Source organism: Sus scrofa, chromosome 3 (genome assembly GCF_054392235.1).
Source record: "Sus scrofa isolate SSC_HxYL_T2T_F1_AM1 chromosome 3, Sscrofa_HxYL_maternal_Yorkshire_Landrace_v2.0, whole genome shotgun sequence".
Lineage (NCBI taxonomy): Eukaryota > Metazoa > Chordata > Mammalia > Artiodactyla > Suidae > Sus > Sus scrofa.
In genome coordinates, this window is record NC_139385.1 from 130,185,060 (window position 1) to 130,204,787 (window position 19,728).

Here is a 19,728-nt window from a genome sequence, read left to right on the forward strand (position 1 = left end):
ATGGTTAATGAATCCGACTAGGAACCATGAGGTTGCGGGTTCGGTCCCTGCCCTTGCTCAGTGGGTTAACGATCCGGCGTTGCTGTGAGCTGTGGTGTAGGTTGCAGACGTGGCTCGGATCCCGCGTTGCTGTGGTTCTGGCGTAGGCCGGGGGCTACAGCTCCGATTCAACCCCTAGCCTGGGAACCTCCATATGCTGCGAGAGCGGCCCAAGAAATAGCAAAAAGACAAAAAAAAAAAAAAAAAAAAAGATATGTGAGTAAATGCAAATTTAATTTATTATTTAATTAGAATTTTACAAGGCATGTAATTAGATTTCCAGATGTTCAGTATGGGTTCTGATACTGATTTAACTTTTTATTTTTTTAATTTACATATAGTTGGTATGTATTTTTTTAATTTACGTATACATATATGTATATGTATAACTGAATGTGTATAGATGGTGTGTGTATACACACACACTTTTTTTTTTTTTTTTTTTGCTATTTCTTGGGCCGCTCCCACAGCATATGGAGGTTCCCAGGCTAGGGGTTGAATTGAAGCTGTAGCCACCGGCCTACGCCAGAGCCACAGCAACGTGGGATCCGAGCCGCGTCTGCAACCTACACCACAGCTCACAGCAACGCCGGATCTTTTAACCCACTGAGCAAGGCCAGGGACCGAACCTGCAACCTTATGGTTCCTAGTTGATTCGTTAACCACTGCGCCACGACACACAGACTTTTTTTTCATTGGCCCCACACCTGTGGCATATGGAAGTTCCCAGGCCAGGGGTCAGATCAGAGCTACAACTGCAACCTACACGCAGCTTATGGCAACGCTGGATCATTTAACCCTCTGAGCGAGGCCAGGGACCGAACCCACACCCTCACAAAGACAGCGTCAGATCCTTAACCTGCTGAGACACAACGGGAACTCCCATTCATTTCTTTTGCATTCTTCTCCATTATGGTTTATCATAGGACATTGAAGATAGTTCCCTGTGCTACACTGGAGGACCTTGTTTTTCCCCTCCGTGTATAATAGCTTGTATCTGCTAACCCCAATTTCCTACTCCATCCTGCTCCCAGCTCCCTCCCGCTTAATCACAAGTTTGTTCTCCTTGTCCATGAGTCTGTCTCTGTTTTGTAGATAGTCATTTGTGTCATGTTTTAGATGCCACATAAAAGTGATAATATTTGTCTTTCTTTCTGACTTACTTCATTTAGTATGATAATCTTTAGTTCCATCCATGTTGCTGTAAATGGCATTATTTTGGTTTTTTTTTTCAGCTTAGTAGCATTCCATTGTACATATGTAGCACATCTTCTGTATGATACTAATTTCTGTTTTAAACGTAATTATAAGAGAAGTTCCTGGAGTTCCCGTCCTGGCTCAGTGGTTAGCAAACCCAACTAGCATCCATGAGGACGAGGTTTTGATCCCTGTCCTCTATCAGTGGATTAAGGATCCGGTGTTGCCGTGAGCTGTGGTGTAGGTCGCAGATGCAGCTCAGATCTGGCATTGCCATGGCTCTGGTGTAGACCAGAGGCTATAGTTCTGATCAGACCCCTAGCCTGGGAACCTCCATATGCCACAGGTGTGGCCCTAAAAAAGACAAAAAGACGCAAAAAAAAAAAAAGAGAGAGAGAGAAGTTCCTATTGTGGCCCAGTAGAAACATACCCACCTAGTATCCATGAGGATGCAGGTTCATCCCCGCTCAGTGGGTAAAGGATTCAGTGTTGCCATGAGCTGTGGTGTGGGTTGCAGATGCAGTTCAGATCTCACATTGCTATGGCTGTTGCTGCAGCTCCAATTTGACCCCTGGCTTGAGAACTTCCATATGCCACATGCACTGTGTGGCCCTAAAAAGTACAAAAAAATGCAAAAAAAAAAAAAAATTAGAATACTATTTTGACTCATATGTCTTCAAATGAATTGAGCAAGTTCTTTCAAGAGCCAAGGAAATTTTGCTATTAAAATGACAGTATTTTATGTGTGTACTTAAATATTTCAGCAATGTAGTAGAAAAGTGTGTTACTCATGCTTCCCGTGCTGAGAGAGCTTTACTGATTGACGAGGTTTGCTGTCAGAATGATGGTCCTCACAGTGCCTTATACACCATGATGAAGGACCAGTATGCCAATTACGTAGTTCAGAAGATGATTGATATGGCGGAACCTGCTCAGAGAAAGATAATCATGCACAAGGTAATACAGTTTATAGCCCTTAAATGATTTATTTTGTGTGACTTCAGGCTACTCACTTAACCTCCCTAGGCTTTAATTTCCTCACGTATGTTATTCAACTGCAGGAAAAAATGTAAAATTCGGTGGAAAGCCTTTGGCAGACATAGGTATGGTGCACCCTTTTATTAAATTCTTAAGGTAATTTTGATAAAATCACATTCATTTCTCATTTATTTACCTACTATTAGCATTGTTTTTCCCTTCACCGTTTTATCTAGTTGTATTTGATTTGCCACTGACTGAACATTGTTGGGGGTTGTTTTGTTTTGTTTTTTGGGTTTTTTGTTTGTTTTTTTTGTTTGTTTGTTTTTTTGGTCTTTTCTAGGGCCGCACCCACACCATATGGAGGTTCCCAGGCTAGGGGTCCAATCAGAGCTGTATCTGCCAGCCTGCGCCAGAGCCACAGTACTGCAGAATCCGAGCTGCGGCAGCAACCTACACCACAGCTCGCCGAAACGCCAGATCCTTAACCCACTGAGCGAGGCCAGGGATCAAACCCACAACCTCAGGGTGCCTAGTTGGACTCGTTAACTACTGAGCCACAGTGGGAACTCCTAAACATTGATTTTTAAATGTAACTAGATTTTTTATTTTCTTGCTAACCTAACACATTTTCTTGAAAAAAAAGATTTGTATTGTTTTTTAATCAGTTAAGCTGTTTTTTCTTTCTGTCCTCCGTCTAGAATCTAATGATTAAGAAATCATTAATTTCCACAATAAAACATTGTTAAAAGAACACTGAAAGAAATATTTAAATACTCACTCTTAATCCTTTTCTAAATTTATTCACTTTAGAGACAAGTGTCAAAAGTACGTAACTTCTTAGACCTCTCCTCTTACGGAGAAGAGAAAATGATCTCATAAGATCACAGACGTATTTTTGGCTTCCTGATTTTCTGTGTTTTTTAAATTTTAATATTTCTGCTTTAAAATATATACTCATAACATGTTTTCAGTTTTAACTACAGTGTTTAGCCAATATTATGTTTCTTTTTAAAATAATATATATTATGCTATACATATTATTAAATATATATTATGGTGCTATTTAATATATATTTAATAATGTATTTATTTTTAATAAATTATATTCTTAGCAGTGCTCTATATGAATAGCTTTGCATATTGTTTTTGTAAGGTAAATCCCTAGCTGTGGAACTGCTAACACAGAATATGTGACCATGTTATATTTTAATAGATCCTGCCAAGTTACCCTCAGAAAATCTTGTACAAGTTTGTATATCTATCTAGTATTTGAGAATAATACCTATTTTACGATTATCTCATTGACACCAGTTATTATTTAAAAAATCTTTGCCAGTCTGGATGGAAAAAATAATGATGATTCTTCTCATTTGCATTTTTAAAACTATTAGTGAGATATTGAACATCTTAAGTATAATAGCTGTCACGCATCTGACTGTTCATGTATTTTGCTTCACTTTGTATTGAATTTTTGTCCACTTGCTTAGAGTTAAAGAATTCTTTCCTCATAAACTTTATAAGAATACAATAGCTCACCAGTGATACTTCTCTGCTATGTTTGAAGCCCCTCTGCCGTTTGCATGTGTAATAGTTTATAGAAATAGTGCTTTGTTTATACATTGAACAATTTTGAGAGTAGAAGTTTGGAGAGATTGGGACAGAACTGCTTTTACAAACACATATAAAGTTTAACTAAATCACCTAAATTGGGGAGTGCTTTTTTAAGAAATCAGAAATGGAAATAACATTGATTTCCTAAGCAGATTAATTGTTTTTCAGATTCGACCTCACATTACTACTTTGCGCAAATACACATACGGGAAGCATATACTGGCCAAGTTGGAAAAATATTATTTGAAAAATAGCCCCGATCTAGGGCCTATTGGAGGACCACCAAATGGAATGCTGTGAAGGAAAAAGAGAAAGAAGATGATGTGACCATGTGAGAAGCACGTTTCTTTTGTGAATTATCAAAACACAACTCAACTATGACTCTTCAGATTTTTTTTTAAAGAAAACTATTTATTGACTTTATTCATCCATTTGTAAATTTTTTAAGGTTCTTGTGTATATTTGGGGGGTGGGAGTGGTGAATTATAAATTATATTCAGCCCTGAGAGGAGACCTATCAGATTGGATTGCTGGCAAAGCACAGAATGCCTGTATATGATGTAACTGTATCAAAAAATACTGTCACATATTTTGTAAATTTTTACCTTGTAAAGTCACAAAAATAGTTTTTAAAGGAAAAAGTACAGTATTCTTTTAATAAACTGGCTCGCAGTCTGGTAGGTCTACGGACCCCATAGCACAACAGGTTTATAGAGATGTATATAGAAATATTATAGTCCTTATTTTTTTTTGTCCTTTGTGTGAAGCCTTTTGTAACAGATTAACAATCAACTGCATAAATATTATTAATATTTTAAAGAGAAAGTTAAGTTGTATTTTGGTAATTCACAAACTATCATGCAAATAAAAACTCTGCACGTAAGATAAGAATTAAATGATTTCAGATGAAAAGAACTTGTGTTAATTTACAGTCGATGTGGTTTTAATACAAATACTGCCCTTAAACGTTTCTGGCAATGTACAGAAGTATTGTATATACTTAAATATGTAATTGTTGTAAGAGGTAGGAAAACAAAATCATGGCAACACTTCCATTCAATTAAGTACACTAAACGAAAAGTTAAGTCCCCTTTTTTAACTTTTCAGTTTGGTTTGTGATGAGAAAGAGTGGAGGTTTATATACTGTTTTGCTTAGAGAATTATAAGGACATGTTGAGAAAGTGTTGAGCTTTATTTTGCTTTTTCATAGTAGATTCAGAAAGTAGGAACCAGATAGAGGTAAAAAGGGGCCACTGAAAAGTGAATTTGATAGCTCAGCATTTAAGCATGATTACCTATTCAGATAGCTTTTTTGCTTCCTATAAATATATGCATTGTGTGTGTAGTAATAGATGTAAGTTTACACTTTGAAAGCAAATCTTATTTCAATGTTTATTATAAAAGCCTTGCTAATTTAGTAGTGATGCTTTCTTTGGTTGTACAGGTGTACATTTGTAAACCTTTATGCTGTAAATGGAATTTTGTCTTATCTCTTTGGGAAACATTTGCATTTTAGTGTACATTTATGTCCCTGCCCTCTGACCTGGCATATAGTGTTGTATAATGTAAATTTATTTCTCCAAATTGAGAGTGATTTTTTAAAAATTTTTTATCTTTATATGGTTTCAGGAGTATGAACCAGTTTTCTTTTATTATTGTGAAAAACATTTTGTTTTATAACATAATTGTTGACTCTGTTAATATGGGCATACTAGGATTTGGATCACTTTCAAGTCAAGAAGTCAGGGTATTGTGCATAATAGAAAGTGTTGGACTGAGATTTGGTTACCATGGAGGCCAATGCTTTTTCCATCTTATTAAATGTGATGTGACTTTTTTCTTTGTACAGAAGAGTACTGTATTTTTGAATAGCCTACTCCCAAGTAATAGCAAATCTGTATGATAACATTTTTTTCTCTGGACATAAGACATAACAGTAACATGATGTACATTTACAAGCGGCCTTATGTACATTTCCCAACAATCTTTTTAAGGCAAAATTGTGACCATATGTGTATAATTAAAAATCGTTTTTAATCCTTTGCCTATGAAAATATTTTGGAAAAAAAAACTTGCTTTGTATATTCAGTTTCTGAAAGATAAAGAAAGTGCTTTGTATTTTGTTGAAGTCAGTATTTTGTATAAAACGTTTATGTTGACCCACTTATGTTTAGTGCTAAAAACTAATGAACCATGCTGTCTGTTTTGATTGAACATGTAAGGGATTTTTTTATTAGAGGTCTGCAGAAGAAAAGCAATCTTCTGAGCACAATATTGAATATAAAGGTTTTTTTCACTTAGCTATTCAAACCATGAACCTAAAAATAATGGCATAAAGTTTGGGGTGCCAGGCATACTGTTCATGTTTGAAGTTGAGTTATTCTAGGTTTCTAACCCAACATTCCATGTTGAGGCCATTAAATCCAGTCACTTGTCACTGTCCCTTCTCTTAGTCCCACTGGTTCATCAGTGTGTCCCAGTCCCAGTGGCAGCGCTTTTTTCCCTCTGTACAGAGCTGCTGTCTTCTACCCTTTCCAACTTTGTTTTGCCAGCCTCAGAATGTCTTGGCCCTATGTCAAACTTTTGTTCCCAGTATCAGCTCATGTTTTCAGGATCCAAGTTGTCCTTGTTGGAGATTGGTAGTGACTTTCCTGGATTTGCACAGTTGAATTCCTGGTTTTCCTTTATTCTTCTGTTCACACAAGCAATTATTTCTGCAAATTTAGGAAGTCCTAGAGAACAGCACACTGGGAAACTAAACCATTTTCCTGGGTTCCTGATGTTCCCACGTGTCCCAATGTTGACAACCCAATCTTACCAATACTTTGGGGCCCTATTCTAGAAAAAGAACTGTTACTCTAGAAATTTTATGGTCTGCCTTTTTGGTGCCCAACCTCTGCGATTCTATCTTTTAATAAGTTGATATGGAGTTTTGGTATAATCTGAAAGTGACATTTCAGAATAAAAAAACTTAATTAAAGGGCAGAACCAGTTAGGCTTTACTTTTGGGTGTCTCCTTTTGATAATGGATTGTTGCTGGACCAGTTTGTTTAAGTCCTGGCTCTTATTGGTTCATATGAAATAATGTTATCTTCTTTGTATATTATGTATAAATTAGAAAATGATAAATGTGTGAATAACATTGTATGAAATAAACCTGGTCTTGTGTTTTTCTCTAGATAAAATACCCCTGTGTACCTCGATTACGATTCACATTGACCATTCAAATTTTCTCTGATTTATGGAAAACAAAAACATCACATGGATGTTAGTCCGGGGCCACTGATTATGCTGATGGTATTAACCCTGTCTTTTAATAGTCATGATCTCTGTCTAATTACATAGAGTGGTTACACACCTCATATTATGAAACTTTAAGCCTGCTTCTTCATTGATAAAATGATACTTATTCAGAGTTGTTTTTGAGGATTAAATTAAATCACATATCTTTACCCACAGGTGTTTGTTTCCTTTCCACGTGCACTACAGGAGACAGTGTTGTCTGAAAGTACGGTCTGGGTACAGGCATGGATTTAAAGTTAACCTCACTATTTACAAACCTTATGAACTTGGGTATGTTAACTCATCTCAGCCTCAGTGCCTTCGTCTTTACTATGGGATGGAACTATTTTTAAATCCTTATTTGTGTTTTAAAGAACTGAAAATAGGAGTTCCTGTCGTGGCTCAGCAGTTAGGGAACCCAACTATCATCCATGAGAGTGCGGGTTCGATACCTGGCCTCACTCAGTGGGTTAAGGATCCGGCATTGCCGTGAGCCGTGGTGTAGGTTGCAGACATGGCTCAGATCCACACATGGCTGTGGTGTAGGCCAGCAACTACTGATTGGACCCCTAGCCTGGGAACCTCCATATGCCACGGGTGTGGCCCTAAAAAGACAAGACCAAAAAAAAAAAAAAAAAGAATTGAGAATATATATAAAAAGATACCTAGAACCTAATTCTCAATCAGTGCTAATACTATTTCCATTTTCCTGTCCCTTCTATGGGTATTTTTTAAAATCTGTACAGGTAATTTGGTAGAGTCCAAAATGGAAATAAATGTACATGAAAGTAAATGGGAAAGGGAGTTGTTATCATACACATTATCCTCCATTTTAATTTTGTCTTGGTTTGGTTCGATTCCACACTGAAAGCAGCCCTTCTGGAGTTGCTCATCTGCCCTCACTTACAGTAATGAAGTTAAAAATCCTAAAAATTACATCCTCCCAGCCTGGCTTAGCAACTTTAGAAAAGCAGTTTCTGAAAATGACCTGGGTAGTAAATTTTCCCTGAAGATGGTGGTTTCTCAGGTTAGAAGGGTGTTGGGTGAATAGGGGAAGACATAGAAAGCACTTAAAAAGTATTTACTTGATTACCTGTCTAACCTGAAAGGATCAGATGAACAACTGATGGAATTTGGATGCTGCCAATAATTCAGTAAATTCATCTGTAGCCACAGGTGAGAAGGAATAATGCGTACTTGGAAGAGGCTGTAGTGCACTTCTGGGAGGGCCCTGCCAGGGAAAGGAGTCCATCTGGCCAAGTCCATTGGGCCTTGAGGCATGTGGCTGTCTGGTAATCCGCTAGGTAGGTCTCTAAGTTACCTCTCTGTAAAGTAGGAATATCCTGAGTGCCCACAGAAGCACAGAACAGCGGTACCAGATGTTAAGAACCTAACAACTACAGGATCTTAAGGGAAGCTTAAAATTAGGTTGCAGCACATGGAAGTTCCCAGGCCTAGGGGTCAAGTCGGAGCTGCAGCTGCTGGCCTATGCTAGAGCCACAGCAACACAGGATCCCTCCCGTCTGCAACCTACTCCATAGCTCACTGCAATGCTGGATCCTTAACCCACTGAGCAAAGCCAGGGATTGAACCCGTATCCTCATGGTAGTTACTAGTTGGGTTTTTTACCACTGAGCCACAATGAGAAATCCCTAGGGAGAGTATTTATTGAATTTGACTACCTCCACATCCTGTAGATAATTTCTTGTTTCTTTCATGTTCCAGCCATACAACTTTCTCAATATTTACCAGGAACTTAAATGAAATAGCCCTGTATTTCATTCGATAGTTTAAGAAAGAAATTGGCTCCATTGGAATGCAAATTTTCTTGGTCATTAGAGTATAGTGGTTCAGAGTTTGGGCTCTGGAACCAGACTGCCCAGGTTCCAAATCCTTTAGTTTTACGTTGTTAGACAAGCAGTTTCGTCTTTTAAGCCTTTGTTTCCTCATATGTAGGCAAGAAAAAAATACCGACACTAAAATTATAAAGATTAATTGAGAACATAGGTGACATGCAGGAGCAGTGAGTACTCTACTGCTTCTTACAGTCAGGGTGTTTGGGTTTTTCGTCTGTTTAGGGCTGCACCCGCGGCATAGGGAAATTCTCAGGCCGGGGGTCAAATTCGAGCTGTAGTTGCCACCTGCACCACAGCCACAGCCATGCCTGATCCGAGCCTTGCCTGCGACCTACATCACAGCTCACAGCAACGCCCAATCCTTAAGCCACTGAGCAAAGCCAGGTGTCGAACCCACAACCTTGGGTTTGGATATCAGGTCCTCGGGTCTGTTACCGCTGAGCCACAGTGGGAACTCTGGGTGGGGGGTTTTTAATCTGCCTACATAACGGCTTGAGGCTCATTAATGTTTCCGCAAATGAGCTCTTGATTCAAGTTGCAGATAAATCACTATAGAAGATATGATTAAGGGGCTTTACAGCATTTTCTTTTTCTTGATATATTTAATCTCTTTTTTTTTTTCTCCTGATCCTAATACAGCTTTGCCCTGATGTGTCTATGGCTGCCAGGATGGAGGCAAGGCAAGAAAATCAGGCAGCGTGGCAGAGAAATTCTCACACACGCACACACCCCTAGGAAAGTACCTAGAGACTCAGAAGCCACTGAGGTTTTTGGTCTCCACCTTTCCTCACACCAATCCCTTGCATCATTTACACTGAGCATTTGGAAGCCCTTGATTCTGGGATTACGCTTCAGTAAAAGGAAAGGTCTGCCAATATATTGACGTTTTACTGAGTTGCTTTGAATCATTTGTGAGAGCTTTGAGGGCTGAGCCATAGTGATAGCCAAGTAAGAAAAAGCCTTCTTAGTGGGTCCATCCAACTGACCTGAAGGAAACCACATTAATATTCTGAAATAATTTGAGAAAAATACGCCTGTCGGCCTTCTAAACCAATCCCCCCCAGCAGCTGCCTGGGCAACAAAGTTAAGATAAGCAGGTCTCCCCAAGCAGTAGGTATTTAGAAATTAGAAACCCAGAGGTTCTCTCTGCAACTCTGTCTTCTGTTTTTATGGCCGCACCTCTAGCAGATGGAATTCCCAAGCTGTGTGTCAAATTGGACCTGCAACTGGCTCCCTGCACCACAGCCACAGCAACTCCAGATCCAAACCACATCTACGACCCATGCTGCAGCTTTCGGCAACGCCAGATCCTTAACCCACTGAGCAAGACCAAAGATCAAACCCTCATGCTCACAGGCACTATGCCAGGTTCTTAGCCTGCGAGTCACAGGGGAAACTCCTCACCTGAGTCTTGGTACCAATCATGGGATTCAACCTTCAGAGTCTGCCCAGTAACTCCTTGTGGACATAGCCGTCTCACTTCCTAGGAAGTCCAGGGCTGCTTGAGAAGATTGTGATTTTCCCATGTCAGCAGACTTTTTAGGGACGGTGCTGGTGTCCATGCAAGCTGACTAGGAGGCTCCCTTCAAGTTCAGGATCAGGTCTTGGTATATTGTGTACCCGGAATCTGTCTAGGTCATGGCTAGACAGAGCTTATGGAAAGAATAATACAGTGGAGAAAAATCCACCATGAATCATTCCAAGATCAAAGTAAGGTCATGCTGAGGAAGTGTTATGTCCCATTTATTGTTTGGAAAAGGAGTAAGCCTGAGGAGAAAAGGTAGTTTCTATCTCGATAGCTCTAAATCTATACAGAGGTCAAGATTTCCAAAGTAAACACTGGTGTAGAGCCCGGCATTGGATGAAGTGCCTTGGGCTGGGAAGGGAAAGGAGAAAGGAATAGACTTACACTAGGATGAACAGGAGGAGCTGGAAGGTTGGGGTTGAGGCTGTGCCATCAGCCGCCTTGTTTTCTTGCAGTTGTTTTTAATGAGCATCTCAAAGAATGAGGTCCTTGAAGCAGTGCTGTGGTTAACAATGGGAACCATCGTAAGTTCTTGAGCAGGGAGTGACAGGTGCATTGCTGGAAATGAGCCACCTACATGAAGGGCAAATCATCAGAAGTAGGGAGAAACTGGAGGGAGGGTGAAGTTAGCCCTGAGAGTTACAGGGTTAAGGAATCCCCATTTCAACTGCCAACTCCCATCTCCCGCCTCAGTCTTACCCAGGCCTTTTGTGAGATGGAGCCTTGAAAAGGCAGGAGGTCTCAACACCTGGTGGGTCCATCTTTCACCAAAGATTGGGAGGAAAGCTTGTGAGTCACCCAGAGGATGGGAGGGATGTTTGGGAGCGTCCCCTGCTCCCACTTCTTTGAAAAGCAGTTCTGGAGTTCCTGTCATGGCTCAACGGTAATGAACCCAACTAGTATCCATGAGGACTTCGATTTAATCCCAGGCCTCATTCATTGGGTTAAGGATCCAGCTTTGCCATGAGCTGTGGTAGGTCACAGACACAGCTCGGATCTGGCATGGCTGTGGCTGTGGCTGGCAGCTGCAGCTCCAATTCGACCCCTAGCCTGGGAACTTCCATATGCCACAGGTGCAGTCCTAAAAAGACCCCCCCACACACACCAAAAAAGAAACTCAGTTCTGAAATTACACAGGGCAAATTTATTGAATAGAATGCACTGAATAGAATTAGAAAAGGAGGCCAAAAGTCTATCTTAGGAATATATCTGGAGTTCCCGTCGTGGCACAGTGGTTAATGAATCCGACTAGGAACCATGAGGTTTCGGATTCAATCCCTGGCCTTGCTCAGTGGGTTAAGGATCCGGCGTTGCCGTGAGCTGTGGTGTAGGTCGCAGACACAGCTCGGATCCCATGTTGCTGTGGCTCTGGCAATGGCCGGCAGCTACAGCTCTGATTTGACCCCTAACCTGGGAACCTCCATATGTTGCGGGAGCAGCCCTAGAAAAGGCAAAAAGACAAAAAAAAAAAAAAAAAAGAAAAAAGACATCTATTATTATAAATATATCTTAGAAATCTTTAAACTAGCATTCCCTACTACTCAGCCATAAAAAAGAACAAAATAATGCCATTTTGCAGCAACATGGAGGGAACTAGAGACTCTCATACTAAGCAAAGTAAGTTAGAAAGAGAAAGACAAATACCATATGATACCACTTATATCTGGAATCTAATATACGACATAAATGAACCTTTCCACTGAAAAAAAAAATCATACACTTGGAGCACAGACTTGTGGCTGCCAAGGGGGAGATAGTGGGATGGATTGGGAATTTGGGGTTAATAGATGCAAACTACTGCCTTTGGAATGATAAGCAATGAGATCCTGCTGTATAGCACTGGGAACTATGTCTGGTCACTTGTGATGGAGCATGATAATATGAGGAAAAAAGAATGTATATATGTATGTGTGACTGGGTCACCTTGCTGTACAGTAGAAAATTGACAGAACATTGTAAGCCAGCTATAATGGGAAAAAATTAAAATCTTAAGAAAAAAATGAAATGCTATTCCCAATTACTCCTAGGTAAAAGCACTAATCTAATCTGGAATCAACTATTTGGGCTAACTTCAAAATTAATTATAGTGAGAATGCTATACAAAACCTTGAGGATTCAAGCCAAAGGCTATTCAGAGAAAAATGTTTAGCCAAGAATATATAAACAATTTAATTATTTATGAAAATAACAAAATAATTGCCATCAGTGAAGTTGTACAGAAACTGGAGCCCTGTGCACTCTTGGTGGGAATGTAAAAGGGTGAAGTCTGCTATAGAAAAGAGTGTGATGGCTCCTCAGAATATTAAAAATGGAATTGCCATATGATCTAGCAGCCCTGTTTCCAGTTATGCATCCAAAAGAATTGAAAGATGGGTCTTGGAGTTCCCATCGTGGCACAGTGGAAACGAATCCGACTAGGAACCAAGAGGTTGCGGGTTTGATCCCTGGCCTCACTCAGTGGGTTAAGGATCTGGCGTTGCCATGAGCTGTGGTGTAGGTCGCAGACGTAGCTTGAATCCAAGTCACTGTGGCTGTGATGTAGGCTGGCAGCTATAGCTCCGATTCGACTGGTAGCCTGGGAACCTCCATATGCCACAGCTGTGGCCCTAAAAAGCAAAAAAAAAAAAAAAAAAAAAGAAAAAAGAAAGAAGGGTCTCAGAGATAGGTTTATAGCATGTTTGTAGCAGCATAATTCACAGTGGCCCCAAAATGTAGAAACAATCCAAGTATCCAACAGCAGATGAATGGATTAAAAAAAAATGTGATACATGGGGAGTTCCCGTTGTGGCACAGTGAAACCAAATCTGACTAGGAACCATGAGGTTGCAGATTCCATCACTGGCCTTATTCAGTGGGTTAAGGATCTGGCATTGCCATGAGCTGTGGTGTAGGTCAAAGACTCGGCTCGGATCCTGCATTGCTGTGGCTGTGGCATAGGCTGGCAGCTGTAGCTCTGATTAGATCCCCTAGACTGGGAACCTCCATATGCCGTGGGTGCAGCCCTAAAAAGAAAAAAAAAGAAAAAATGTGGTATATACATACAACAGAATATTAACCAGCCTTAAAAAAAGGACATTTTGACATGTGTACAACATGAACAAACCTTGAGGACTATGCTAAATGAAAAATAAGCTAGTCGCAAAAAGACATACTATATGTTTCTACTTAAATGAGGAAGTGTAAATAGTTAAATTCATAGAAACAGAATGGTGGTTGCCAGGGATTGGGTGGAGGGGAGGAATGGAGAGTTGCTGTTAATGGATTTGGAGTTTTAGTTTTGCAAGGTGAAAATGTTCTAGAGATCTCTTGCACAAGAGTGTGAGTGTAATCAACACTACTAAGTTGCACACTTTAAAATGTTCAAGAAAAAGGAAAGAAAAAAAAAAGGTGTCAAAGGAATACCCTTAAAATAAAAAAGGCACAAGCTCATACTATTTTGGGGGGCAAGTTCTGTAAATCTTCAAGAAGCATATAATAACTATTTTACATAAAATTTTTACAGAGCATGGAAAATAATGAAGGTTTCCCAAGTTACTCTACAAAACTTAACCTTGAACACAAAAGAATGATGGTACACACAAACAATAACCACAAGATATTTTCATTTGCATGGATAGATACAAAACCCCTAAGCAACGTGTAAACCCATTACATCCAGCAGAGTCATACTTCATGACTAAGCAGAATTTATTGCACAGAATTTAGGATAGTTGAACATTAAAAATGTTATTCATAGAATTTAGTACATTGATACATGAACGGGAAAAACTAATCATATCAAATTGCAAGAAAAGCAATTGATACATTTCAATACCTGTATCCGATAAAAACTCTTAACAAGCTAGCAATGTTGAGAAACTTCCTTAACCTAAAATGTTGTATCTATCAAAAGCTTTTAAAGCAAACTTTAAGCTTTTTAATGTTGAAATATTAGACGGAATCCCATTATAGACAGAAGCAAATAAGGATGTTCGCAACCATTGCCGCTATTCAACATTAAGCCGGGGGTCCTAGACAATGCACTAAGAAAAGCAGAAGAGGTATAAATATTAGGGGAAAAAATGATAGAATGGTTTACCTAAAAAATCCAAGAGAATCAACTGAAAACATTTTAAAGCTATTGAGTTCAAGAAATGGGTTAAGATACAAGATTCAAATACAAAACTAGTAATAGTTATAGCTAAATTAAAAAAAAAATTCATGATAGGAGTCCCCGTCCTGGCTTAATGGTTAACGAATCTGACTGGGAATCATGAGGTTGTAGGTTCGATCCCTGGCCTCGCTTAATGGGTTAAGGATCCGGCGTTGCAGTGAGCTGTGGTGTGGGTCGCAGATCCGGCTCAGATCCTGAGTTGCTGCGGCTCTGGTATAGGCCGGCAGCTACAACTCTTGATTCGACCCCTAGCCTGGGAACTTCCATATGCTGCTGCAGGTGTGGCCGTAAAAAGATAAAAAGACCAAAAAAAAAAAAAAAAAAAAAAGGATGAATCTAAATATGTTGACTTGGAAATATACCCAATATGTGTTGTTAACCTAAATATTAACACATCCATGCCACTGTGTATGCATAGGAAAAAATCTGGAAGGACCCATAATAAACTTTTAACAGTAGTTACCCCTGAGGCTAAAGGAAAAGAACTTTCAAGTTTTATGTTATTTGCTTTGATACTGATTGAATTTATTATGACGAGCAAATATTAACTTTGTCCTTAAAATAATAATAAAGCCCATTTTCTAAGAAAGAGTTTGATGAACGAATAACTAAACAACTGAATGGATCAACGAGATGGGGAAATTAAGAGACCCTTTGACAGGAGGCTGGGGCTCTTGCTTCTACCTTGTCTCCTCCACAAAGAGCATTTGTCTGGAGGCCTGAAGGGTGACTCAGACCCCCCGGGCCAGGCCAGGAGAAGTGCAGGAAAATTGTCTTCCCATCAGAGAGAGCTCTCCAAGGCCTGCAGGTGCAAGATCACCACCCAGAGCTGGCATTCACAACCCTCCATGACCCCAGCCCACTGCACTTTCCCAGCAATCTGGTTTCCAGTAAAATAGGGCACTTTCCCCCTCTGCCCAGTGTGTTCTTCCCTTTCAGCTCAGCAGTGACAAGGCCTACTTGTCATTCAAAGCCACCATCTCAGGGGTCTCCTCTGAACTCTGAACTCACCTGGCCTGACTGCCTGGCTCATATTGAGCCCTGCATCTTATTTCTTTTTAAACTTTGTTTATTGATTTATTTATTTACTTATTTATTCAGGCAGTGCCCACAGTTCTGGGGCCAGGGATTGAACCCATGCCCTGCAGTGACCCAAGCCACAGTAGTGACAACGCAGGATCCTTCACTCGCTGTGCCACTGGGGAACTCCTGGAAATCTCCTTTTAAAAAATACTTCCCAGAGTTCCCACTGTGGCACAGTGGGTTAAGAATCTCACTACAGTGGCCTGGTGCAGTAGGTTAAAGGATCTGGCATTGCCACAGATGAGGCATAGGTCCAAGTGTGGCTTGAATTCAAACCCTGGCCCAGGAACTTCCATATGCTGCTGGTGCAGCCATAAACAAGCACAAAAACAAACAAAACCCCACACTTGTACAAGCCAAATGCAGCCCTAGAAGCTAACAGTTTACAACCTCTACCTAATACAGTCTCTGTAACACGTGGACAAAGAATGTTGTTTGTCTGCATTGTCAGTAAACGAAGGATGTCAAGGCCACCAAGCCCTCAGCCACTGCAGCCATTCCCCCGACTCCCTCTCATTGTACCCTGATGGGAACTCAGAAAAAAACAGAATACTGGCCCTAGGGAGTTAAGGTACATGTCAGAAGAATAATTTCAGTGAGTGAGCCCAGACTCTTGCATCCTCTCATAAATAGAAAAGCCCTAAAATCATTAACTTGAGATGTCTGGTTTTTGTTAGCAGTAATCTTTTTTTTTTTTTTTTTAATTTTATTTTAGGGCCATACCTGCGGCATATGGAGGTTCCCAGGCTGGAAGTCCAATCAGAGCTGTAGCCGCTGGACTATGCCACAGCCACAGCAATGCCAGATCCAAACTCATCCACAGCCTACACCACAGCTCACAGCAACACCAGGATCCTGAGCGAGGCTAGGGATCGAACCCGAGTCCTCATGGATGCTACTCGGGTTTGTTAACCACTGAGCCACGACAGGAACTCCAGCAGTAATCTTTCGAAGCCCGACTACATGGTTTTTTGTTGGTTTGTTTGTTTGTTTGTTCTCATCACCCTAGGGAGGCCTAGAGACTCTTTCTACAATGATGTCGCTTTTTAAATAAAAAAAAAAATGTTTAGGAGGGCGGAGTGTAGTAGTTTGTTTGATGAGTGTGTCTAAAGCTGCAGTGTTGGAGTTCTCTGGTGGCCTAGCAGTTAAGGATTCAGCACTGCCACTGCTGAGGCTCAAGTTCCATCCCCGACCAGGGAACTTCCCCATGCCTTTGGGGCTGGCCAAAGAAAAAAGTTGCTGAGCCTCCCAGGTCCCAGGAAGCACCATTCCCCAGGGCCTTCCAGGCAATCAGTGTCCCTTGCAACCATGCTCTAGGGATTTACATCCTATGGCGCTGGCCTGAATGGTGACCCCGGAGCTGGGCAGGGCAGCAGTGTGACAGCCGCAGGGGCACCTGCTGGGATCCGCCCCCAGCTCTTTGTTGGACATAGGAAGGTGAAAACATAAGGTTCCCAAGTTCCAGAAGTCTTTGGGGGAGAAACCGATATAAACAATCATTATAAAAGAAACGCATGTGTATTGATGGCTGGAGGGAACAGTTGATTTGGAATGTAGAGAAAAAGTTTCCCAAAGTGTCATGGCTCGGCCAGGGCTTGGGGTTGGGGGAACCGTTAGAATCTGTCCTTAGATGAAAAACGGGTTTCGCGGTGTATTCGTTTTCTGTGGCTGGTGTAAAAAATTATTGCAAATGTGGCTGCTTAAAAGAGCACATATTTCTTCTCTTACATTTCTGGAAGGCAGAAGCCCACAGTCAGTTTCACCCGGCTGAAATCAAGGTAATCAGCAGACCTGCACTCCCTCCGGAGGCTCTCAGGGAGTGTCTGTTCCTCCCCTCTTCCAACTGGTGGTTGCCAGCGTTGCTTGGCTTGTGCCCCCGTCACTCCAATTGGTGGGACTTCCAGGCCTCTCCAAGGAGCTAGAACTCAAAAAGCCTCCAGCTGAGATAAGAATTACCAGACCCTTATCATCCCTTCAGTCTCACGTAATTGTTACACAACGTTCCTAAGGGCCTCTCCACCCACAGCAACTTGGCCCATTCCTTCCTGCCCCTACCAGGAAAAGTATGCCCTCCCCCGCCCCCTGCAGGGGCAATATAGGCCCCCAACCAATCAGCAAGTGCATCAAAAAACTCCAGCCTTCCCCAACCAATCAGCAAGTGTATCAGAAGAGCCCAGCCTTCCCCAACCAATCAGCAGGTTAACAGGTGTAGGGGCAGACCTTCCCTTTCCTTTGTCTCTGAGCTATAAAATCAGACAGGACCTTGTGCTCAGTTTCTCTCCATGATTATCAGGAAGTCGGCCTGTTGTGTTAAAGGTGTCTCTTATCTCAATACACTTGTCTTTTCTTCACCTCGCTTTAAATCTGAAAAAGTCTTTTTCAACCTGCGTGCAGAGACCACAACACAACCTCCAAGTCTCTCTGCACCATCTTCACAAGGCTGTCTCATCTGCAAGTGATCGGGAGCTTGGGCTTATCAGACACAACTTAGAATAGATTTACAAGGAGATCCTGCTGAATAGCATTGAGAACTTTCTCTAGATACTCATGTTGCAACAGAACAAAGGGTTGGGGAAAAATGTAATTGTAATGTATACATGTAAGGATAACCTGACCCCCTTGCTGTACAGTGGGAAAATAAAAAAATTATAAAAATAAAAATAAAATATTACAAGACAAAAAAAAAATCTTCTGCCTCCTCTTATAAGGATACACATGATCACCTTTAGTATAAACCAGGATAATCTTCCCATCTCAAAATGCTTAACTGAATCACATCTGCAAAAGATCCCTCTGATTTTTTTTTTTTTTTTTTACCAGATAAAGTAACGTTCACAAGTCCAGGGACTAGGACATGTCTCTCTGGGGGCCATTATTCAGCCAACTACAGCCAGCTACAGAGGACCGTCAGGTGGGGAACCCAGCAGAGAACAGGCGGGGAAGCAGGAAAGAGCTTCAGAGTATTCTGGAACTGGAGGGAATCTGGCCTGGCCAGAGCACAGGCCCCCTGTAGAGCAGGGTCAGAAGTCAGAGGGAAACAGCCTTCACTACCAAGCCACGCCCAGGCCGAAGGAGCCACAGGGATTCAATCCGGGTGGCATGTTACCGCCACATGGAGGACGGGCTGCAGGCAAGGAGACCACTGGTTGGGACAAAGGGGAAGCCAGCAGAGAGGTCAAGTCTGCCTAGAGGGGGTGGCAGTGAAGATGGGGAGGGGGCAGGATGGAAGACTACAAGGAGGTAGTGAGGGATGAGGCTCAGAGCTAGGTTAGGGAGAGGAAGTGTGCGATTCTGAAAATCAGCGGTAGCATCTTTCCAGAGGGTTCAGGTAAATAGCTCGCGTCAGTGTGTGATGTGGCTGCCAGGGCTGGGGCAGTGCCTGGCGCTGAGGTCACACGGTGAACCCCTTGTGGCTCGTGACTCAGTTCTGGGCCATCTCAGGAGCAGCCTTTGTTGGAGCCTTGGACAGGAAGCTCTCCCGCGGGCTGGTGTGCCAACGCCGGCCACGCCCGCCAGGTGCAGCCAAGCCGATTCATCCTGAGCCACTTCCCGGGGTGAGGCTGCTTGCCCCTGGCCCACACCAGCCCGTCCCCACGCGCAGTCACTAATGACCTGGTGTCTGAGAAGCCGCCAGCCTTTCTCTGACTCAGCTCGGAGTTGGAAAGGGGTTGGAAAGGGGCGCTGAAGCCACTGCAGCAGAGGAGCTGCGGGCCGAGTCTATCCTACCCTCCCCGGCAGCAGCTCTGTGCAATTTCCTCCCACAAATTCTTAGCACCTCTTTAGCTGAGTGACCTTGGGCAAGTAATTTAACCTCTCCTGTGCTTTAGTTTGCTCCTCTGTGAACTGGGGAACTACTAGTACATACCCCAGAGAGCTGTGGTGAGGATTAAATGAGATAAGCCCTGTGAGAGGGTAGGCAGGTGTCAGACACAAACACGAATGCTCCCTGGGGGTTGGTGATGCTGAAGATGGGACGCAGGACTGGGCGAGGCAGACAGACT

General features: G+C 41.8%; 1 protein-coding gene and 1 long non-coding RNA gene across 51 annotated transcripts in view; one reads left to right on the forward strand and one right to left on the reverse strand.

The window, feature by feature from the left end:
• Window positions 1-7,013, forward strand: part of PUM2 (pumilio RNA binding family member 2) — a 107,133-nt gene extending 100,120 nt beyond the window's left edge. For all 50 annotated transcript variants that reach the window (XM_021087795.2, XM_085019744.1, XM_085019740.1 and 47 more), the window contains 2 exons: window positions 2,001-2,193; window positions 3,997-7,013. In XM_021087795.2, the coding sequence (XP_020943454.2) occupies window positions 2,001-2,193; window positions 3,997-4,128 (325 nt within the window). In that variant the 3' untranslated portion in view covers window positions 4,129-7,013. The remainder of the gene's footprint in view (window positions 1-2,000; window positions 2,194-3,996) is intronic.
• The window catches only part of LOC146404936 (uncharacterized), a 639,839-nt gene that overhangs the window by 485,468 nt on the left and 134,643 nt on the right, over window positions 1-19,728 (reverse strand). The gene's annotated exons all lie outside the window — the stretch shown is intronic.